Here is a 23,450-nt window from a genome sequence, read left to right on the forward strand (position 1 = left end):
ACATGACACACTGGTGTTGTACACAGTATTTATTTGCTCCACTGCAGTTCACAGTTCAAATACATTTTCCCAACAATATACAGACAGACTCTTTATTCACAGTGGGGATGTGTGTGTGTGCGGGCAGGGTGAATTCACATTATGGAGGAGCTAACGTCACTGCACTTGAATATCAGTTCTCTCAGGAAGAACCTCAGGAGAATAACTATTTCAGCTAACAGCCGCTTCACCTTTCCCAGCAAGGTGGTGGCTAGACAGGAGGGAAGGGGCACTCCTGTTTAATCCTCGTATGTTACTGGTCCTCACACGTTCATAGAATCATAGAATAATAGAATCGTTTAGGTTGGAAAAGACCTTTAAGATCATCAAGTCCAACCATTAATTCAGTCCCTATTACGCAGCTGTATTAACTGACTATATATTATAAACACTAACCCCTGTCTGGAGGAAAATGCCAGGCCTAGAGCCGTTGCTACAGTTGTGCTAATATATACAAAGCTATTTACACAAAAATACCATTAAACATATACAAACTGTTCAGAGGCTCTGACATAAAGAGAGCAGGGTCCAAGGACCAGCCTTGGGACTTGCAGCTAATCCTGAAGGGCTATCCTGGAAGCTTTACAAGGAGATGCAGGGAAGGAGAAGAGAGAGGGTGACGTAACAAGGAAAGGTGTCAAGAGCCCAGGACAACAAACCCATGGTAGATGTGCCCATCTAGAGGGAAGCTCAAAGTCCTGCTATCACCTCACCACTCACGGGGAAGTGCAGGGAGGCTGGAAGGGCACGTGCCAGCAGGAGGACAGGAGAGTCCATTGCAATCCTCATCTCAGCCTGGCTCTGCCTAATGTCAAAGGACAGACCTAGAAAGACATACTGGGAAAACAGTTCCTACGTTGTTGCCCTGCACTGTGGGGAGCTGCTGGGGCACCGAAGTGGTTCCTTTTTATATTTATATTTTCTATTACAAGAAAATTCACGTGGATGCTCTGCAACTACAACACGGGAGACTGATGGCATGCTCAGAGGCACAGTTCAAAGCACGAAACATCCTGTGAGCAATCAATGTGCCCTGGTGGTAGTCTGTTCCTCCTGGAACTGCACACACAGGGCTGGGCTGGCAAGGGAACGGTAAAGTTGAGCCCAGAATAGGGGGTAAAATGCACAGAAAAGCTTCCCAGTTCTGCCTCTGTCTGAGCCTCTAAACCCTGAAGCAGTGGTGTGAAAATCAGCTTTGCTCTGACTGGATCTAGTGTGATCTTTACAGTGCCAGCGAGGATCTGCTGGGAATCTATTCCCTAAAGGGCTGTGATGTATTTGCAGAGGGGGACTCAGCCCATTGGACTGCAGTGACATTACAGTGACACTTTGGGTTCATAAAAAGCTTAGGGATGGACAGAAATAAGATGTGAACCTTTCACTTCTACATCACCCATATGAACCTGTCCTGAACTTGGGAGTGGGGAAAGAAATATACAAGTGCAAGGGCTGGCAAATGCTGTGGGGACCATCTCTCTCCAGATCAGGTAATTCAGCCAGAGAACTACTTTGTTTGTGAGTTTGGGGACAGAATGGAGAAGAGGGCTGAAAGCACAGCAAAGGTTGTAGACAAGACTAGCCCTGCAGGAACCAGACAGAGGCTTCTCTCCAAAAATAAAAAGATTAAAGCAGGTAGTGTCTTTTAGCCACACCATTTGCCTTGAGTCATCATGGCCCATTCTAGGCCTACAGCTTGTTTGACTGCCTGGGAATACTGTTTAGACATAAAAAGGAGTGTCCTAAATCTCATTCATAAATTAAACATACAAAAAATATACATATATTGTATAAATTGATACATATATATATAAAACCTGGGTTTTTATATATATATGTATATGTATATAAATTCTAAATTCACATTTCTGTGTTACCTGGAAGGAAGCATGCAAGAACGGCATATGGAGGGGGAGATGCCGAACAAGGTTCCTCTGGTACAGGACAGGTCTGCCTAGGACAAACCTGCCTCCAGCAGCGTTCCCCAGAAAGCTGAAGAAAGAGGAAGTGCTTTTTAGCCCCCATTCCCTCTACACAGCAGTTTTCCTGAAGATCCACAGAGCAGCTTCCTGTATTCCCCACACAGGCCACAGGTCCAACCAAACTCTGACGAAGCACCAGGCTAGAGCTGGAGAAGGAAAGGAAAACAAAAACTAAATCCAAAACATATTATCATCTAGTCTGGTAGAGAAAAGTGGTAATTCACAGGCCAGCAACTGAACCTGGGCACCACTACATGGAGAACCCCTGTTTGCCCGTGTCAAAACAAGTGATCTCTGTCCCAACTCTCTGTTCCCTCTGTGTCCTCTCAGTCCCTTATGATCACCATCCCTTCCCTGCTTCTTTCTAAATTCCCCCTCCTTGTCCAACTGCCAAAGTACAAATGGGCCCCACAATCTGTCCAGCTTATGCCCAAAAGGGCAGCCGAACATCTTGCAAACAGTATCTTTGCATCCCAAAGAGCACTAACTGTGTCTGTGGGGAAGAGATCAGATGCTTCCAAAGGCCTGGATTTCATTAGGGATTCCTGCACAATCTCACCTTCTGAGGAAAGTCAACAAATTTCAGTCGGGCAAGAAATCGCCTCACTTCTCCACGGCTGATTCTGGGAGTCGTGGTGTCTTTTAGCCACACCATTCGACCTTGACTCATCATGGCCCACTTCAGGCCCAGCTTGCTGACCGAGAGAAATCCTGGCTGTTTTTCAGAAGTTGCAGTTGTTGTCACAGTGATGTGAAATGCATCCTTCTGGAGATCGTTAATTCCAACTGGTGCATCAGAAAAGGGAGAGGAAATATTGGTGAGGAGTAAATGATTATGTTTCTTCCGAAAGAAATCTGACAGTTTTTACTTAGTCAAAACATCTACTGGACTGAGGGTATATTCAGTCTGACTTTAAAATTGCATGTACCTTACTTAATTAGGAAAAAATATCTTAAGCTAAAAATTTTCCATGGAAATAAACAAACTGAAATTTAGATCAGAAATGGAAGGGTTTGGTTCCAGGTGATGTTTTTGAGCTTGACATAGGAGATGCACACATTTCAATAATGCAGTTCACTTTCAGAGAGCTTTCCTTCCCACACCTGTTAACAGATATTGTTCTACCTCAATAGAAGAGGAAATCGGTAAGGCACTGGCAAATCAGTTCACTCCAGTCACTGCAGAATGATCTGTACAGACGTCAGAAACCCCAGTTTCTAATAAAACCCTCCAAAAATTATTTTCTATTTGTTCTTGACTGAGCTCTCGTTTTGATACAAATCCAATTAGATATATCACTATGTAGCAGCTTTTCTATGCCTCCTGGCCTACTGGACTCAGTGCTGGATGAACGGATCTTTTATCCCACATCCTGTCATGCTCAATAGGCTGACTGTTGGTTGAACTGCTTTAGACAGAGCAAGGAAATCCAACAAGGACTGTAAAATCTTGTATAGATGTTAAATCCAGATCTAATTTTCCCTGAAAACACGTGCAACTATTTCAGATTCCCCGTTTCAAAAAGAGAGGAAGAAACAGCACAGCTGCTACCCAAGAGAGCAGGAGAAGATGGCCAACAAAGGCAGAAGTGTATCTGAGGTGACAGAGAAAAGTTTCATTGTGATTCTTCATGCACTGCCCTAAATCATAAATAGCTCCATGGAAAGCAAGGGAACTTCTCTGGTGTAAAACATGCATGAAATCAAACTTTCTTTGCTTAAACACATGCAAGAAACTTGGTAGGTCTTTCATTTGCGAAGTAGGGGTTGAACAGGACCTTCCTTCAGAAGGAAGACGAATCCTACTTCCCATTGCTGGCCTGTGTATGATGGGCCTCAGGTGCTACCTTTAAAAGTACAGCTACACCCCATTGTTTCTCACAGCTACCTCTCCCTATATATTTCTTTTAGCCTGGGTAGTTTCTCTTCCATTTGTACTTACCTGCTGAAGCAATTACTTTGTCTGTTGCATTGGTGAGGTCCAAAAGGACTGTAGGAAAAACAGGATGGAGGAGATAGAGGTGGTGCAGCCCTGGGCGCTCAGGTCTGAGACCAGGTTGCTGTTGGAACAAAAGACAGACAAAAATGTTACCACTGGATGGCAAAGAGGAGTCAGTCTAGCTTTGCTAAAGAAATAAAGACTTTTTCTGACACTGCGCTATCTTTACATGGATCAGAGAATCAAAACCTCTATGGTTTTACAGAGATGAAGTCCTGAAAAGTTTTTTTTTTCTAAAACAGAATTTGTTCCACAACTTTTGTTTGGTAAGGTTGAGACCTGGCTCTCTCAAAACCAGCTTGATGCACAAAGCTACAGTCTGGAAGTTTGAGTCTCCATGCTGATTTGTGTGCCTGCATGCAGAGGAGAAGTGCTCTGGGGCTGGGAACAAATCTGCAGTAAAAATATCTCAGTGTTGCAGAAAAAAAGAAATTCACACAGAAAGTTTTGGTTTTGTGGATGTGAGCTTTCTGTCAACAAAGCTTTCTGATGAAAAATTTGCACAGAAAAAATCCTGTGATCAGGCTCGGAGAAGTCAGTTTCAAAGCACAAGAAAAAGATGGCCCTGACAGCCTTCTTATATGGCAGGTTTAAAGTTCAATTACATTATGAATAAAAGACAAGAGACTGCAAGTGCCTCACGGAGAAACCTCAAAAGAGAAGAAAGGATGCTTGCTCACCAAACGTTGCAACACAGGCTGTGCTTCATCAGCCCAGAAGAGAAAAACTGACTTCTTGTCCAAAGTCATGACCGACAGTGCATCGAGTTGTTGCTTCTGCCACGGGAGTTCCTGGTTCCAAACAGGGAGGCCGGATTTGCCATCTACCACCACCACCTCAAGGCAGGGGAGAGATCTAGCATTAATGGATGTCCAGGTGTTGGTGTACAGACAGCCCCCTTGCCGTAAGTGCCATGGCCCGTGCTGTTCCCTTTCATGCCTATGGCCGCACGGTGATGTGTGTCAGACACAGAAATGGGAAGAGCGAGGAGCCGGGAATGACTGTCCTTTTCAACCCAACCTCCCTCACTCCTATGCTGCCACTGCCCTCCTTGCCTTCACTTGTTTTACCTTTTTGTTCCCATCTCCGGTCTGTGCTTGCAGCATGAAGTCCAGAGTTTGGTCAGAACCAAAGTAACCAGGTACAGGCTGGCTGCAAATTTGGAAAAAGAAAAACTCAGCCTGACAGCAGAAAAGCAGGGAGTTCAGATGGAGGCAGCACAGTTGCTTTCATCCTCCATTCTGCCTCGTAAAAAGGAAGAATTTGCCATACTAAATAAGATTTTCACCCACTCAGAACTGTTCTGACTGCAAGGAACCATTTGTTGGTGGATCAGAAAAGTGAAAAATGATCAAGCAGCCCATGGTGCTTATTAGCCATTCTTCAGAGTTGTCTGTGTGGGGGGCATCCATTGCTGGGCTGTGTAGATATCTGTTTATCACCCTGTGGCATGACTCTGTATTAGTCTTTCCTTAGCACGAGAACCTGTACAGTTTTGCTATGGTCATAAAAAATTACCCAGCCCTTTCAAAATGCATCACCTCCTGCTGAAAGTGTATTTCCCAGGCTGCCTTAGCTGTGTGAAATGGTTCTTAATATACTCACCATTAACATCAGCCCATGATTCTTTGTTTTCTTACTGCTGGCGGTTTTACAAGCCTTTTTATAACCTTCAGCAGTTTAAATGAAGTCCCCTCTCATCCTCTCCCTTCTGGGTGACATAACACTATTACTTGAATATCTCTCATTATAACTGTTTTCTAACCATCTTGCTTGCCTTTGGCATTTTGAGTCCTATCTCTACCTTCCTTAAATTCACCACAGCTAGACACAAAGTTCTAAGTAAGCACAAACGACTCCTCAAAATTCACAGAATCAGAAATTTGATGGCAAGGCAGGATCATCAGAACATGTCCTCCCTCCTTTTGTTTATGACAGATTGCTGTATTTCACCCAATTAACGAAGTATCAGTAGGATGAGTTTGACTAGATCTACCAGCCATGAGGCTTCCTATGGAAATACAAAGATGAGATGAATTCATCACTTCTCGTGACAGTCAGTTCTAATGATTAATCTCACCCAAAGAAACATGCCCAGATTTTCATTTTCTTGAACATGAATGGCTTTTGCTCCAAGGCGCTTGTTCTTGCTATGGCAAGATTAAAATGCCTGTTAGCTCCCACTACTTACACACATTTCTGAACTCACCTTTCCGGCTTCTCTTTGATCATATAAAACCACTGACTTAAATCTTCTATGATAATGCATTTTTCCCAGCCCTTTTCTCCATTTTTTTCCAGCTTCCCCTTTAAAATGTGCAGACCAGAATGGCTCCCGAACAGCAATGCCACAGTACAACAGTGGCTTGACTATTTATACGTACTGCATCAAACAATGTCATTCACTTTACAGACACCTTTGGCAGTCAGAAGCAATGCTGTCAAGGCAGTACCATGGAACAGTCCTATAGCTTGAAAGCTCTCCAGTAGCAACAGGAAGCAGCACGTAGTTCTATCCTATGGGCATAAACTTAAAACCTCTCCCAAGGTGCCTCTTCTTGTGTCTCTTATGGGTTACAGTCAGTGGCAGATCCCACAAACTGAATGCAGGTAGGCGTATGTATTTTAGATGCTACCAATCAACTGAAAAATCCCCTGGGCACTTTCCCAAATGAACCAGAAGGCTAGTAATTATTCCTGTCCAACAGTAATCCCCACAGCAACCTGCTATTAATCCTTTCTCATCCGAAACATCTATTTACAACACAATTTTCAACTGCTTACTTAATTTCATGGTCTCTGAACTTCGGCCTTGTTTTATGACTACTGATTCTCCTTTATAGTTTTCCAGGGATCTTGTCAAAAGCTATCTGGAAATGCAGCACATCTGTAGCAGCCAGGTTGTTTTTCTTGCAGACTGTTCCCAAAGGGATGGATTCAGTCTGCCTGGCTGGAGTGGTGTGCTTGGGGCAGGTTTATCCAGGAAAAGGGGAGCTCAGCTGGCTCTGTAAGTTTTGTCTGATGAAGAATTGGGCTTGCATCTGTTTAACTATCTGGTGATGCCCCTGAGCTGAATCTGTCCCCCAGCCTGTGTTGCTTAAGCAGAACTGCTCTAAGTCCTAAAAAAAACCCCTCTTAAATAAATGCTTGTCCACAATATATTCGGTCTATCAGATTTAGTCTCTCTTAACTCTAAGAAAACAGGCAGTCCAGGACTTCAGCACAGTGGCCTTGAACAAGCATTGCTTTAATTATTTTTCAATGCCTATCTGGCAGCTCCTGTACATGTGTTGTACTCTGTCCCTTGGGAGGTCACAGAACCAGAAAAATCAGGGCTGGAGCGCAGCAACCTGGAATACTATTTGCCAGAAAGGTTGTGGAGTCTCCATCCTTGGAGGTATTTAAAACCTGGCAGCACACAGCCCTGAGCACCTTGCTCTAGCCGAGCCTGCTTGAGCAGGTAGGTTGGACTAGGCAACCTCCAGAGGTGCCTTCCAACCTCAACCATACTGTGATTCTGTGAATGAACAGGTAAAGCAGTTTTCAACAGTTCTTGATTTGAACCCATAGAAATATTCCAATTAATTAGTGGGTCCATTTAGAAATTTCTTGCGTATAGTTGATTTTACAGCACCTATGAACTGGCTTTGCGTAGTCAGTATACACTTACCCTTTGAACTAGACCCCAGACACATCCAGAAGTCTCCAGACGCTGGGTCCGAAACACTTTTAGTCCATCTCCTTTCCCCACAGCAAGATTAACTAGCCATAAGCCATTCCTAAAGGCATTGCTTATGTCACCCATCAGCCCTCAAGAATGTGGACATTGTCTGAATATCAAACCTAATTGAACATTGATTTTTTTTGCTTAATGAAGTTACAATGCCTTCTTCCTATAGATGCTCTTAACAGTCAGGTAACATTTCTTTCCTCTAGATAGCAGAGCAAGCAATTTATTTCCCATATAATTTTCCTCAACTGTGCTCAACTGCCCTTTGCAAATCTTTAATACTGGGCAAGCTGAAATTGCTGGTTATTATCAACCCACGAGATCTGGCAAATTACTTCATTTCCATGTGTGAAATTAGAGGATGAGCAGTATTATTTTAAGGTTTACATTTACTATAGATGGTGTTCTAACTGCCATCAGAGTGCTCATTTTCAACTTTCAAGGAACATTAAGATCTGCGGACAATACTCAGACACTTTCTCTAAATACTTAACATCACTAATGCAACTGCTCCTCTCCACCGAGCTGGCAAGTGGCATCCCTGGACAGCAGATGGGCTGAATCACACACCAGTAATCCCCTGAATTCCAATGCCACAGTAGTCATGACATCAATGTTGGGTGCCTGAATCAAGACCCTTATTTGTGATCACTCACAAGCACACAGCTCAGGTTTCCAGCCTTCTGTTCCTTGCTCCCCCTACCCCTGCCCTCCTCACTTGCTCAGCAATCCATTTGCACACCTCCAGTTCTTAGGTTTCCCTGCAGACATGGAGAATACTTCTCAATTGCTTTCTAAGGAGCACATGCACTTAAAAGTGAAAGTCAGTAAACGGTACAGGAAGAAATAGGACAGAAAAATGTTCCTAGTATGTAACCTGCTGATGTTCTGCAGTTCCAGGGTCCAGTGGGGCTCCAGGTCTTGTCCCCGCAGAAGGATCAAGCCCTCTTTGGTTGTGATGAGCAGGTTGCTGCAGTTTGTGTCAGGTGCCTTCATTGTCTGCAGGAAGTCAACACCCCCACTGGTACAAAAGGAAAGCAGAGAGGAGCTTCTGAGGCTTGTATCTGCACATCTCAGCACTAGCATGAGCGATGGAGCTTAGTTTCCTTTGGGGGTTCCTCAGTTAAGTGAGTTAAATTCATGTGTGGGGTCTTATGAACACCTTGAGTTACTATAAAATGCATGGAGTGGGGGTTTACATTCGTTCCCTCCTTTTTTTCCTATCCAGGCTGACCTAGATCACAATTTGGCAGTAAAGAAGAAGTAGACGAGAAATCCAGGCCCACAATTCTGTGCACAGACTGAACTTCCCAAAAGGACTTCATTAGCTGAGAACACCTTTTTTTTTTCCTCCAGGTATGTATAGCATGTGGAAGAAAGGAACAAGGAGCAGGGGAAGTAAAGGACACCCTTTTACCATACTCTGCACTTCTTTGGCTAGGACAACCACAGGACAGGGAGGAAACAATGAGCTCCCCAGAGTACTGTTATCAACTGGACGATGAAAAGAAGGATAATATTGAAGTAGGAGGGACCATCTCTAGGAGTACTAAGAGGTGCCTACCCTCCCATTCCTCTTCCAGCAGAAGCAAGATGACAAGTCCATTTCCTACCTGTAAATGTCAATGAGCTCTGACAGGTTGACAGATCTGCGCTTTTCCCACTCCGGCTCCTCCTGCTGCAGCATTGCAGGAAAGCTGTCCCGGTTTCTGGCTTGGGTAAAGATATCCCTTAGGGCAACTGCTTGAACATTACCTGCCAGGAAGAGTAAAGATTTAGAGTCCTGCCTGCAAAAGTTAACTCCCTAGTAGCACAAAGGATCCTTGGGACCACTATGGTTGTGGCGGAAGGCAAAGAAATGTCCAGAGCTGGAACTTCCCTGGCATGATGTACCTTTGGGAAAGTCCAAGGTATTCCAGGCTAGCAGGTATTGGCACTCTTGCACTTTTCCACACCGTGGATGTGAGACTTGTTCCCATGCCCTCTACTCCTAGCTTTCAAAGCAAAAGGCATGGCAGAGAGATCCCAGGGACACTCTCGATCATTTGAGGTAAAATGAATGTTTTCTCAGTAAGGTGAAATGCTGGGAAGGGAATGTGCAACTTACCAAAACCAAATAGGATGTAGATGGCTCCCCGGCTGGTGATGTGGACTTGGGGACCAATTACTTTCCCTTCTCCATTTGTGTTGTATTTCACAGGCCCACCCAAAGCAGTCCCACTCTTTCCTGACACCAAGATGAAAAACACATCAGGCTGCAAAGAGAGAGATGTAGAGATTATTAGCAGTGCTTTCATGCACTTGTGCTCTCAGAATCTTCCCTGGTCCCCACAGGATGAGGCTGCACTGCTCCTTCCCCCCACAGCAAGGTCTAGCTAGCGGTCTCTTTCTCTTTGCTCAGTCTGGCTTCCTGGGAGTCTTACATTCATCAAAGATGGAAGGGACTTCAAAAACCTGAACTCCTCCAACAACGTTAATGCTAGAATTGTGGGGAAGGATGAGCACAGAGGAAATCTGCATCTGAATTAATCACACAAGTACTTCTTTCTTTCGGATAATCTGAATGCTCCTTTCTCCAGAGATCTATCTTAACATGGCTCCCCACACTGCTGCTAAACACTCACTTCAAACCAAGCATTCACTGAACAGAAACAGATAATTCTCAAGTCTCAGCCAGGGGTAAATAATGACCCTTCTGTTCATTCACAGCTGACAAGAAATGCAGGTAGTGTCATTATTGCTTAATTTCGCTGCTCTGACCTACTGAAAGAAAAAGGGTGTTTTTCAGGGAAATCTAAGGGAACAAAAATTAGGGCCTCTTGCAGCTTCTGTTACAGCCTTTCCACATCAGGCTCCCTGTCCTTTCTCTAGACAGTCAAGGTCCTATCAAACCTTGAGCAGGTATATGCTGTACCTGTGTCTCTTTGAGGGCCAGAACGACGATATCCCTAATCCCATCTCCATCTACATCCGGAAGAGTGGCAGCTGGTGCAGCTAGGATTCCACTTGAAAGGTGGATGGGGTTCAGCATCCAGATGGTCTTGCCTGTGGGAAGAACAGGATGAAAAAGAACTGTAGCACTTGGGGAACCAGTAGGCATCCCCAGAAGGCTCCGCAAAACATTCTTGAAGGAGGGAGCAAGAGAGGCTGTTTCCACCATTATCTGACAAGAGGAAAGACAAATCTACAAACTGTAGCAAGCTGCAGCGGGAAGCAAAGTTCTTCCCCCAGCATTTCTTCAGATTGTCTTTGAGTCATGCCTCAAGTCCTGGTGTGCAACCTCCTTAGCATCTCCCTAGAAAGACCTGAGCCCAAAACACTTCCTGAAATAGAGAATATTTGAGGTTCGCTCTTTGAAGGAGAACCTAAATGAGAGTGCTGCTCTGCAGGACAGCAGTTGTTTTCCTCAGCCAGCAGTAAAGCCTGTAGGTAGATGCCAGCAAAGGGAACAGATGGCCAGTTCTGATATTCAAAGTGCAAATCTGTGTCTCAGTCAGATTCCCAGCAGCAAATAGCCACTCCAGCATGGCATGCTCACTCCACCTCAGGGTGAAAGCATGTTAGCAGATGTAATGTCAAATGGTTCAGCAGTCCAGCATGGACCCAGCTGGAAACTCCGTAAAATATGACTTGCAAATTGGCAAAAAACCTAAAAAAAGTAAAATGAAATTCAGTGCTTTTACTTGTTCATGATTCTTTTGCCCACACTTCTGTTTTTTTTCAATTAGAGTTTAAAAATGATTTGCTGATGCTGCTGCTGTGTAGGATTTGCCCCTGCAGGACAAAGGAAACCAAAGGCAGACCTGTAAACACTTGCACACATTAGTAACACTACTACTGCTTGTAAGGGATACAGCCTACAGTCCATGCAAACACTGTGCAAGCAATCCGGTCCCTAAAAACATTTGAGAGGGAATTGCCACTGCTCATTGACTGGATCTATCACTTAATCCAAGGTTTCTTGTATCTCTCCATTCTCTGTTCTGATTCCAAAAGCATCCCTATACCTACCTATGAGTATTTCTGCCAGTGAATTAATGTGGTAGAACAAACAGCAATCATCAGAGAATGGAGGTGCACATGATCAAGCGATTAAAAATGCAATATTCATTCACATCTAATCAATTCTTCTACGGGCCTAATTTCTCTGGAAGGTTTAGTGGCTGTAGCATATGTCCTTACATAACTTCTCCAAGAATGGTGTTCAGCTTTTCAGTGCTATTAGGTAGGTGCTGTGTTGTACTAACAGCTCAATGCTAATAAGAACAGGCATTACACATCCTTTATGCCATGGGGATGCTACAGGATAAGATTAACCCTTTGAAATGTTCTGAGATGGCAGGGTGTAGGTGCTGCCACAGAGCAGCAATGGTTTGGATTCCCTCTTACCCTGTGTACCTAGAAACTCATTAGTGCTTTGACCTTTTCCTGTGTGTCACTAGATAACAGCCACCATGAAGTGCCAGCACTGAATCATTCATTTTTATTAGTCCTTTAAACAAAACAAAACAGCAGTAGCATATTTCTAATATGCTGGTAGTTGACTCTACCTGTGGAGGCACTGAGAAGGCTGAGAAATTTTGATGTTCCTGTAACAAGGCAGACAGGCTCTGCAGGTGCTCCCAGTGACAGCCCTTTGCACTGCACACTCCGAGTCTCCTCTGGAAGCTGGATGGACCATAGGGTGCTGCCATTCATACCAGAAAGGGCCACTACAGTTACAGAGGGCCTAGAGACACCTGGAAAAGGCAGAAGAGAGAGAGTGAAATCCCTCGGCATCAGAGGCTATGTCCATGCTGACTTTGGTCTTTGCACTTGAGTTCCAGCTCGAGATCCTGGAGTTGAGTGGCTCAAGGCAACCACATCTACATTGCCTGAAAGGAAAGGTAAATCCCACCCTAAGGTTGAGTCTCTCAGCCTGCAGACCCTAGCAGTGATCTCCAGACAAGTTGGGATGTCAGCCAACAGCACAGACAACCACGGAGGTTGGATCTGAGCTCACAGCAAGAAATATGGTGAGCTGGGCACAGAGGAACCAAGATTCTGGGGACTAACTGCTCAGTTGTGCTGACTTGCTGGTGTGAAACGTACTGCTGTCAAACCAGACTGATGCTTCTGATCCCCTCTCCCTCGAGACGCTGAGGGGAAGCCTTAAATGATTCTGAAGAGAGATGCCACCTCCTGTGAAAGTCCTTAGTTATCTATAATTCTGGGGCAGCAGAAGGTGATTGGCAATCTGAGAGCTTTTTCCTTTGTTTTCCGAATGAGTTTTACTGTTGTGAAAAACAAACTGAACACAACGAATTGGTGTAATTCAGGGGTCTTCTCCTAATTCACCCATTAACACAAAATTATTGTGAGAATAGGTGCTCTATGCTGTCTCAATTTACTTGACTTGACTTCCAATTGGCTTTGATTCCAATTCTGAGTAACTTTAGCTCAGCATGCCCTCAGACGTAACTGTGGTTACTGTAATCTCCACCTGGTATGCTCATATCACAATTTATTCTGTTATTACCCTACTCTTTGAAGAGTCAAGGTATTTTGCTCCCACAAGAGTTCTCTTCAGGCTGTGCAATGTATGCTTGCTCCCTGAATACGTCTCTGAGACTGAAAAGATTCATATAACCTCAGGTGATGCCAGGCTGGGCAGATGCTGTACAGCAGGCAGCTGGGAACCTCAAGAACTTCAGAAGCTCAGTGCAACAGGATGCCATGGGACTTGGCAGCCCCTGTACAACAATGGCCAGTATCAGTAGGCTGCTGCTGTTTGTTACCTGAGGGGTGTGAGGGTTAACAGAGAAAGCAAAAGCAGCTAGGAGGAGGAAGAAGAGCGACACCTGCTAAACAGCCAGCCCTAACAGCTTCCCCACCATCAGCCAGTCTATTATCTGTGAATTAACAATGATTTGTAGCCTGGCAAGAATAGTGACCTGGAGAAAAAGGCAACAAGGTGAGGGTGTTTCCTGCAACACTAACCTACAGCTGCTCTAAAAAAATCCATAATGGTCCCAGTTGGCAAGCAACTGGCTAGTTCAGAAGAACCAGAGCGCTCCAACAGTCAGCTTTGCCATCACTGTTCTTGTTGTCAACTGCCCTTGGTAATGACCAGGACGCTAGACCACAGATCAGGAAAAAGTCCAGACACTACCACTGAATCTCATCTGTGACCTTTGTGAAGCTGCTTCCCCTCTTCGTGCTTCCACCTCTGTGTGTATAAAATGGAGGTAGTCAGACTGAGCTCTTTTGTGAAGGGCTGTGAGACATAACAATGGGGAAAAAAACCCACCTTATTTCCATTTGCTATTTGTAGTGCAGTGCTTTCTGATAGCTTTATCTCTGCCCCCAAACCAAGTGTGCACAAATACAGGACAAAGGGACGTGCCCCAAGATGAAATAAGGGGAAACAAATGACATCGACCCAACAGGTATGGGAGCACAGGCTTACAATGAACATTACAAGCAGCATGACAAAGCACAAGCACAGTACACCAGCCATGTTAAGGAACTCTGAAAAGAGCAATGCAATGGTTTTGCAGTGGCAGGAACTCTTCCCATGTGTAAGACAAACATTCAAAGGTTCGTACTGACATATACAGAAAGAGGAATGGAAAGGAGCTGCAGTGCTTACCCATGACGCTAGCATTCATCAAGGCAGTGAAGACAATGAGGATGTCAGGGAGCCCATCACCGTTCACGTCACACAGCTCCAGTGGGGATAACACACCACCTGCAACAGTCGCAGAGAATCACCACACTGTTGTCAAAAAGGACACCCAGCCCATTTTCCTCGCTGGGGGAGGAGGGCTGGCCCAGAAAAGAGACTCGTGGACAGCCAAGCCTCACAGAGTCTGCTAGGGAATCACCAATGCCAGGCAGCTCCCACCACAACAAGACCTTTCATTGCATGGAAAGGCAGAAATGCAGCATCTGGGTCAGAGAAAGGAAAGGGAAAAATGGAGGAGCTAACAGAAAAAGATTTCTGCTTCCCACTTCACTTTCTGAGGTGATGTGGGAATCACATAACTTATGAAAGGCTTAGATTTGGAAGCCAAGGGCAGAAAGCCAGGAGGGAGAGACATATCTAGACCTGGCAGAAATTATTTGACAAACAACTGTTACTTTACTGCAGAAGTCAGAACAGGAGGTACTTTAGAAATGTTACCAGTTGCCCATATAGGATGACAAAAAGTCATGAATGTTGATTTATGGATTCAAGCAGGGCAAGAAGACAAAAGAAGTAAGGTTAGTTAAGCCAGTTAGAAGACACAAAGACTTCTATCCCTCTCCTCCCAAACACACCCACACGCTTCAGTGTGGAGGTGCTGGTGAAACCCAGGGTGTAAAGAGGGAGGTGCTATGTTTTAAAGTGGGCTGGGCCATCTCCATCTGAAAGAGAGTGCACCATCCAGACAAAAAGGCAGGATGGGAGAAGGGTCAAAATGCTTTTCGGTGTTGACGGAAGGAAGATTTTGTGTCATTGTTATCTAATGATGCCAGATTTCACAGGCCTCAGCTTGAAGAGTGAGCAGGACAGAGCCGCCTGTCTATTACCTCGGAGCATCTGCAGTGGTGAGTAAGGGCCTCTGCTCCGAGCTGGCTCTCCCAGATAGGTCTCTCCCGCCGATGCCCAGCCTGGGAGCTGCCACCTCCCCCACGCCAGATGCTGTTCCTGGGGCTTTCTCACCTGCTCCCTGACCTAGGTTGCGGTTCCAGGTGTTATGCAAGTCTCTAGGGGGACAGGGAATTAGAAATGCGCAAACCAACACAAGAATCATCGAGATCACCACAGTGAGCAAAAAGATCGCTGTGCGCAGGTATGGCATGAGGGAGGGAGCAGCCTTCTGCTCCAAACTCCCAGCCGTCTCTGCAGGATAACCCTCAGGCGCGCTGTCTGACGTGTGCTGCTTTGTCATCCCAACCTCCACATCGGAGTCAGGGTCCTGCACCTCCTCAGGGGGGCTCTTCCCATTCTTGACCCCTCCATTCTTCTGGATGTTGAGTACCAGGTCATCTTCACTTTCATCACTGTCAGCCTGAGTGAGGGGGTCATATTCCCCAAGGTCTGGGCTCTTTTTTCCTGAGGAAAGAGATGGAGAGAGACAATAAAGCACAAGATTCTCGCTTTTGCGGGATCTCAGTGGACAAAAGGCTGCAGTGGAGAGTGATACGGAAGGGAGGACAGCGCAGTCTGCATTTTGCATGGATCCAAGTGAGAGGTGTGAGAGAAAAGACAGTGTCCGTCCATGTTTTAGAGTAACAGCTGCAGGAGAAAAGATGCCAACAGTTTACCTCTCCAAGATAAAGGTGTATATATATAGTATCTATATACATATATACACACACATGTGTATGTATGTATATATATATGGAATTCATGGCTCATTTAATTCTAATACTTTCCTTTTTGGCAATGAGACACACCGACATGAAGTCATGCTTAACGCTTTGAGTACCTGAACCGCAGCATTCTCTTGACTTCAGACTGAGCTCCTCTAGCATTTGCCATCCTCTAACCCTGACACCGCGCCTCTTCATTCGCAGTCTGTGGTCTCTGAGGGGACCTCCCTCTGCAAACCATTTTTCCCCTGCTCCTCCTGCCTGGTCCAAGCAGCACTGCTGCCTTCTAGCGTGCCACATCTACTATCCTGCTTCATGAGGGACAGAACGGACAGAGCACTAGGCACCGTTTCTCTGCAGCGCTGGTAAAAATGGGTATCGAATCCCTGAAGACGAGGGCAAAATGATTTTGCCCTTTTGGGCCAGTAACATGTTGGTGTCTGAAGGGATCAAGGCTGCCCCTCTAAGACACCACTTTCTCTGCATGGCTCAGCACTATGAGAGGGAGTGCTCCAGCCCTTGCAGTAGGAAACCACAGTGCTCCTGCTCTGTTCCTGCTCCCACCAGAGCTGACAGCTTGTGTTTGGCCTTGCTGACATACATAACTTAGCACTGATGCCTTTCAGTGGTGGTACAAAAAACTAGCTTAGCTTTAAGCGTCTACCCCACAGATGCCTGGCACAGGGATGACTTCTCCCCCAAGCCTTAGACAGCCGCAGGGAGTGTGATGAAGGCAGGTGCAGAACCCAGTTGTCCATACATAAGGCCAGGGCCATCTGTTTACGGGGCCAGGCAAGATCACGCAGCCTCAGTGCCCTGAGCTACGAGTGGAGGATCACGTCTCGGGGAGCTGCCCTGTGCCACCAGGCTGGGCGTGCAGCCATGGCCACTGCTCCGATGATTGCAGGGCCTCAGTCTATTTCTCTCTCTCTCTCTCCTATTCCAAGGTGGGACTTCACTATCCCAGATATCTGCCTCATTTCCCTTTGTCTAAAGCTGACCTGAGACAGGAGCTAATTTGTGCCCGAAGACACATGCAAGGCATAAATAATAAGCAAAAATACACACGCTGTAACCATTCTCAGACACTAAGATGACAGGAAAGCTTTACAGAGTGAAAATTTAAGGGCTTTCATGATTATTCTTCCTGCATAAAATAGTATGCCTTACTTCTGGTTTTCCTGTTAAAGGCAGACTTACAGTTACAAACATACCGTAGTATCTAGTTGGCACAACACACCTATTTTTCATCATCTAGAATCTATTTTGCAGCACGTGCATCTAATTTCTTTCTCATTTCTCACACCCTGAAAGGACCTTCACTTCCCTTTCCTGTACCACTTATAAATGGTATTCAGTGTCGATTTTAGGATTTAAGAAAAACTGTCAACCCCACTAAAGGCCAAATGCCTCACAGTAAGTGGAAATAAAGATATCCAACAAGATCACATATCTAAATCAGGCCCTTCCTTTTTGAACTAGAGGCTTCTGCAAAAGGCTCGCATCAAAACAATCTGATGCACATACACACTCCAAAAAGCTGTTCCTTGTGAGGGTAGAGCACACAGCTAAAAGATATTACATTCTTATGAGAGAGTTCAGTGTACGCTTGTGAAACACTACATTGTTTCACATAGATCTGCCCTAAACATGCATTCAGACTGTGGGTTTTTCAGGAAGTCCTGATAACCTTGGCTCCATCCTGTGAGCAGCACAGAAGGCCACTGACCTCTGTGGCACACAGCTCTCTGCTCAGAGATTGCAGTGACAGCGCAGCGTGAATTTTCCAGATGCCTATACAGTAGGTTGTGCTGACAAGTTGCTGAAAGAGTACTCAATGAAAACAAGAAATTCCAGAGAGGACTCGCTGGCAGGGTATTTGCAACTTTGCACTATAGATCCAGACATGCCAGTTCAAGCCAGGTCAGAGTGATATGAAAAGCAAATGCTGCTGGCCCAAGAGTAAACGGTATTTAGCCTGGGAAGTCAAAATTGGACAGTTATGTTAACCACACTGCTTTCCAAAACCAGATGGTTTTGGAAACTGGTGTGCTTTGAGTAAAACAACTCAACAGCATATTTATATTTCACATAGACTGTGATTTATTTAATTATTTTAACTCCAGACAGCCAATCCAGAAGACTGAAACTTGATGTTCATCCTCAGGGCAACTAAAAGCATTGACAGGAATGAGCTTTATCTGGAACAGTTTTGTTCTGGATCTCTAGGAGACAGAAGGCTCACCCACTCCTTGAAACGGCTGGGATTGAGATGTTGGGAACATCGACAGTGGTGTCAACCACCGCAGACGATCTGTAACAGGAACACCTTTCCTGCTGAGGACCAGGTAAGAATCCCAATCCAGAGATCAGAGGCTAGAAAAAAAGCTACTACACAGTAATGACTTATAGCTTTTGGTGATCTACACAGGAAAGGATCTATTGAGTTACAGGAGAGCTATAAAGGAGAGAGGTGCTCAGTCTTATTTCATGTCTAAGCCCGACCAGGAACCAGAAGCTGGTTCTCCCTATCTCTCCTCAAAAGGTAAGCTGGCACTCTCACAAGGTACAGCCACTCAGTAAGGTCAGGCATAAGATGCCCTGCTGATTTTTTTTTGAGCCAAAAAGGAGGGAAGACACTGCCCTTTAACAATGGCTGTTGCAGCACTCGCCTAGCACATGGGAAACCAAATAGCATATCTAATCTCAGGGGATTCAAACGCTCATCTCTCACTATTCGAAGAGAGCCCTAACAATCGATCTGTAGGTGTTTTGGAAATGCGCGTGGAGGGCTGGCGAGGACGTGCTCAGCCCGTTCTTCCGAGGCTGTTCTGCAGTGCAGAGAATACGTAACTCATGATTCACCTGGCTATAGAGAGCAGGAGGAACATGACTCCTCATCTGAGTTTTAGGTCACTTGCTGCAGGAAGGAGGGATACCACACTTGGCTTGTCTTGGGCTTCCACTAATCACTCCCAAATGATTTTTCAACAGAAAAGCATAAAGAGAGAGACAGAAACAACAGTAAAGAATGTGTGAATACAAGGGTAGTCTCACACCATTTAGAGAATTATGATTTATTGAGAAGTGCTCCAGAAGTCAAATTCTTCCTTTCTGGTCAACATCAAGGCTCAGGCTGGGGGAAGACAGTTTGTCCATCAAGAAAAAGCTAAAATTGCCTCTGTTGCAAGTGATCAGCTGTCAGAAAATCCAATATTCCTATGCAGTTTTCAACTTTCCATGGTGGAAGTAGAAATGCTAAGACACAAGTCAGCGTCTTGCTCAAACTCTCACTCTATCTCCTTAAATGATAATCTTCATGATAAATTAGTCCCTGCGCTAAAGAAAACAGACTCCAGGCCTGCCTTGGGCAGTTCTGTGGCCTTGTGTAACTGACCCATGTAATTCACATCTTGTTATCTGTCTTTTGCACAGCATCTATAACTGTAAATAAACCTTGCATGCACTTTACATGGATGGAATTCATACCAGCAGAGTCAGTTGCCCTGCTGCTCTGTCTTCTCTCCTACAGGTATAGTGAATAAACTGCTTCTGTTCTAACCTGCTCCAAATTGTACTCCATTTTTTCCACGGCACTAGTGATAAAATAGAGGTTCCCACTCAGTGTCCTGTGGTTACAATCAGTCTGAGGAACTGTTGCTTGTGGTCTGTGGCTAAGTTACCAGTCATGTCGCCCTGGAATATTTTTTTGCAGCCACTGGAAGAAAAAAAAAAATACTAAAGAGGAAGGTTTTCAAAGGCAGAAGAGAGAGAAAATGCCCCAAACTTATCGACTTTCAGGGGCAGTTGGACTCTAAACTGGACTTTATGACTTTGAAAATCCTCTGTGCATTTTCCTAATAGTATTTTTTGCACAGGCAGCTCTTGCAATTATTGCAGTAGAAGAATGTGACCTCTCATAGAAAAAAAGATGAATCATGTGATCATGATTTGGAAAGGAGGCATCTGTGAGGTGATCTGTATTGGAACCAGGTCCCACTCATAATGAAATACTTATTTCTAGTGCTGATGGCTTGAAAGATATTAATTGTAATATTTTTTTCTGGTTTTGACTTACTGGAAAGGCTTTTTTTTGCAGTCACTTTGGATTGAAAAGAGCAAATCTTGGACTTTAGATGAGTACAATTTTCAGTGCGTTATTCCAATGATGACATACTGGTTCCAGTATCCTTTGTACTTGCTTCATGTTCTGTTTATTTTTCTTTTTTGTTCCCAGCTGGCAGTTGGCAGGCACCAGTCACTGGGTACTGCAGACATATCTCCAAGCCCAGGGGGAGATAAGTTGCCACATATTGACGTAATTAATTTAATGAGGTGCAGCAGGAAAAAACAGCTATAGCACCAGGCTTTCTGCTTTCTCATTGCTGTTGAAAGCTGCATCTTTCCAGAGTTAACCACAGAAACAAAGTATGATATACACTATTTAATCTAAGGACTGATGCAAGAAGATGTTTTCTTAACTGCAGTTGCAAGGCCTGTGTTCTTTTCCAAATCACTGCCTCCCAACAGCAGATATCAAATACATCACGCTGGTTCCAGAGGTCCCAGAAGAGATCTCTACTTGTTCTTGTTCAGCACCCTAGTGGTCACACCCCAACACACACACTTATACCCACCAATTAGCACTTTTTCTACATAAACTTCATGTAAAATATACTCCTTCCCATTCAGACAAACATATATATACATAAAATCAGGAAGAAGCTGAATTGCAAACAAAAATTCTTCGAATGAGATATAACGGGCACTACATAAACTAAAAAATAATGACTCCTGGTATGGGTTACTAAAAGCTGGTGGGAAAGGCCCTGAAGATACTACCGTGATCTTCATGAATCGATGGAGGAGAAAAGTACAACCTGACCACTGGCTGCAGCTTCACAGACTGAGGCACTGCAGGATCACAGTGGTGCGTGGTGCTGGGGAAGAGTCCCCCCCAGCAGCGCACAGCTGGGCCCTGCCTCTGTCCCATTACTGTCCTGAAGGCAAGAGATGGTCAGGAGGGGCAATGAGGCACTTTTCTATTAGGTCAATGCAGGTGCATTGTCACAGTCTCCAGTCCATCCAACAGCAACTAGCACACTCCCAAGATCTGGTTTCACAATGTATTTTCATTCCCTCTTAATCTCCTCGCTGAAGAGAATGGTTGCTGGACTGCTGCTCACCGCCTTATCTTCGGAAGATCTGGTTCCCCGACACAATAGTCCCTTATGCTTGAATATCCTTTCATCTCACTGAAGATCTCTGGTCGGACGATAGGCAGACTTTAAACATTTACCGGGGTAATTGCAGGGGTACTCACTGAACTCGTGGCCTGGCTTTTGGGGAGTGAAACCCAGCACGAGCGGATCAGAGACAGCCTAACGCTTTTCCCGCGGTGGCGGCGGCTGCCTTGAACCCCGTAACCCGCTTCTGCGCGGCCTGCGGGACCCGGCGCCTCCTCCCGCGCACTCCCCTCACAGGGCCGCCGCCAGGGCCCAGGCCCCCCGCCGCCACACTCGAGGCCCCCTGAGCCCCGAGGCGCTGCCCCGTCCCCTGCAGCCCTCTGTCCGCCACGGCACCCGGGCAGAGGTCCTCGGAGCAGCCCCCGCACGGCCTGCTCCCCCCGGGGCGGCCGGGCCTCGCCCCACATCGCCACATCACCATGGCAACGCACCCCACCGACGCCAGGCCCCAGCAACCGCGCCTCCCCGCCGCCGGGGGTAGGCCCGGATGGCGCAGAACCGGACGCGGCGGAACCCGGACGGGCCCAGCCCAACGCTCCCTCCCTCCCGAGGGTACCGACCCCTTACCCGGCAGCTTCAGCGCCCGGGACAGCACCGTAGCCATGCTGGAGATGCGCAGTGCGCATGCACGCCCCCCCACCGGCCTTCCCTCCCCGCGCCTTCCCACGGCCTGCTGGGAATTGTAGTTCTGCGGCCTGGAACACCCCCGCCGGGGGGGCCGCGTCGCTCCTCGCGCTCGGGGCCTCAGGCTGCAGGGGCGGAGGGAGAGGGGCGGCGGGGGGCAGCCCCGCGGGTCCCTGTCACGGGGAGCAGCGGGTGAGGGCCGCTCGCTGGGCGGGCAGGCCGGGGGTGTGAGGGGCGCAGGCCGCCGGGCCCTGAGGGTCTCTCCCCACGGGGCCGCCCCTGCGGGGAGCTGGCAGGCCCGAGGGTGGAATGGCGCCGGGGCCTTCACCGGGGAGGCGCGGCTCTCCCGCAGAGGTGGCTGCCCGCCCGGCATAAATTTTGGAATTGACACCAAAACCAAAGCGCTTCACTGGCTCCATCCTCCTTCATTACAGGGACAGAGACCCGCAGGGCGGTGGGGGCTGGTGGCAGGAAGCCCTGCCCAAGGACAGTCCAGGTTTCTACCACCTGCATGGCTGTGGTGGGCACAGACCCACACAAAACCATGCTTGTTGTCCAGAGTGGTTCACACAGAAACTGCCAGTCCTTTAAGTTGTTCTTGGTATAAATATATGCCTTCGTTCTTGGGAGGTTTTTGGTTGGAAGAAAACCTATTTGTTGATTTTATTTCATTTTGCAATGTTTGTTTTTTGTTTTTTTTTTTCTTAATTACAAGAGACTGACAGGGTGTTTTCCAAAGCTGTCCTTGGTCTTCACTACAGCTTTCCAAGGTAAGTAAGCAAGTGAACTCTCCCTTTCCCACGATGGGGAAGTTGAACAAGGAAGGTTTTGTGGCTTCCCCAAAGCCACAAGGCTCAAGCTTCCCAATTCCCAGGCTAGTCCACAGGCCATCTAACACCACCCCTTCAAGTCATGATTTGTGTGAGAACTCTCAAGGCTGATTCCTTTGTCATATAAGAAGAGAGAGGAGTGTTGGCTAAATACATCAAAAGAGACTCTGATTGGCTAAAGAATGCATCATGTTTCTTCAGCCTCTGCTACTTTCCCCTGTTTTAGGCACTGTTACTGCAAATAACGTACTTACCCTTTCCTGTCCAGTTCTGTCCTGAAGCTCTTTAAATAATAACAATAAAGAAGGAGCAGAAGAGAGACACCAAGTGGTCTAGCTGGTGAAGAGAATTTTTTTTTGATATGAACTGGAAAGAGAGTAGTTCCTGATCCAGAACATTTTGGTACCAGAGGGATTTTTTCCATTGATGTCATCAAGCTTCAGATCAGGACCTTCCTGAGAACACAGGACTTGGGGGGGCAGTCCCAGGTGGCAAACTCTGGAGAAGCCATCAGAGTTGTTCTTTTTCCTTCCTTTCCAGGTCTTTCTGAACACAGAGTCTTTCTGTTCTATATGCCATTTTCCTTCCTCCACTTTTTGATTTAAGAGCAGTGACGGTCCTGTATCTATGTAAATATTTACAGGAGAGATCCTGGATCCTTTT

At 46.1% G+C, this 23,450-nt stretch overlaps 1 protein-coding gene across 2 annotated transcripts; it reads right to left on the bottom strand.

Annotated features, from left to right (window-relative positions):
- Positions 1–14: 14 nt before the first annotated feature.
- FAM234B (family with sequence similarity 234 member B) lies at positions 15–21,972 on the bottom strand. 2 transcript variants are annotated; one of them, XM_063322606.1, is made up of 13 exons: positions 21,901–21,972; positions 15,435–15,827; positions 14,379–14,477; positions 12,298–12,486; positions 10,662–10,792; positions 9,855–10,002; positions 9,361–9,502; positions 8,625–8,768; positions 5,088–5,169; positions 4,698–4,853; positions 3,961–4,078; positions 2,578–2,804; positions 15–2,028 (listed from the first exon to the last, which is right to left on the bottom strand). In XM_063322606.1, the coding sequence occupies exons 1-13, from the start codon at positions 21,935–21,937 to the stop codon at positions 1,897–1,899; spliced, it is 1,998 nt and encodes a 665-aa protein (XP_063178676.1). In that variant the 5' UTR covers positions 21,938–21,972; the 3' UTR covers positions 15–1,896. The 2 variants fall into 2 exon arrangements, with proteins under 2 accessions (XP_063178676.1, XP_063178675.1); XM_063322605.1 differs by having other exon boundaries at positions 15–2,164.
- Between the last annotated feature and the right edge of the window lie 1,478 nt (positions 21,973–23,450).

This window comes from Chroicocephalus ridibundus, chromosome 1 (genome assembly GCF_963924245.1).
Source record: "Chroicocephalus ridibundus chromosome 1, bChrRid1.1, whole genome shotgun sequence".
Classification (NCBI taxonomy): Eukaryota; Metazoa; Chordata; class Aves; order Charadriiformes; family Laridae; genus Chroicocephalus; species Chroicocephalus ridibundus.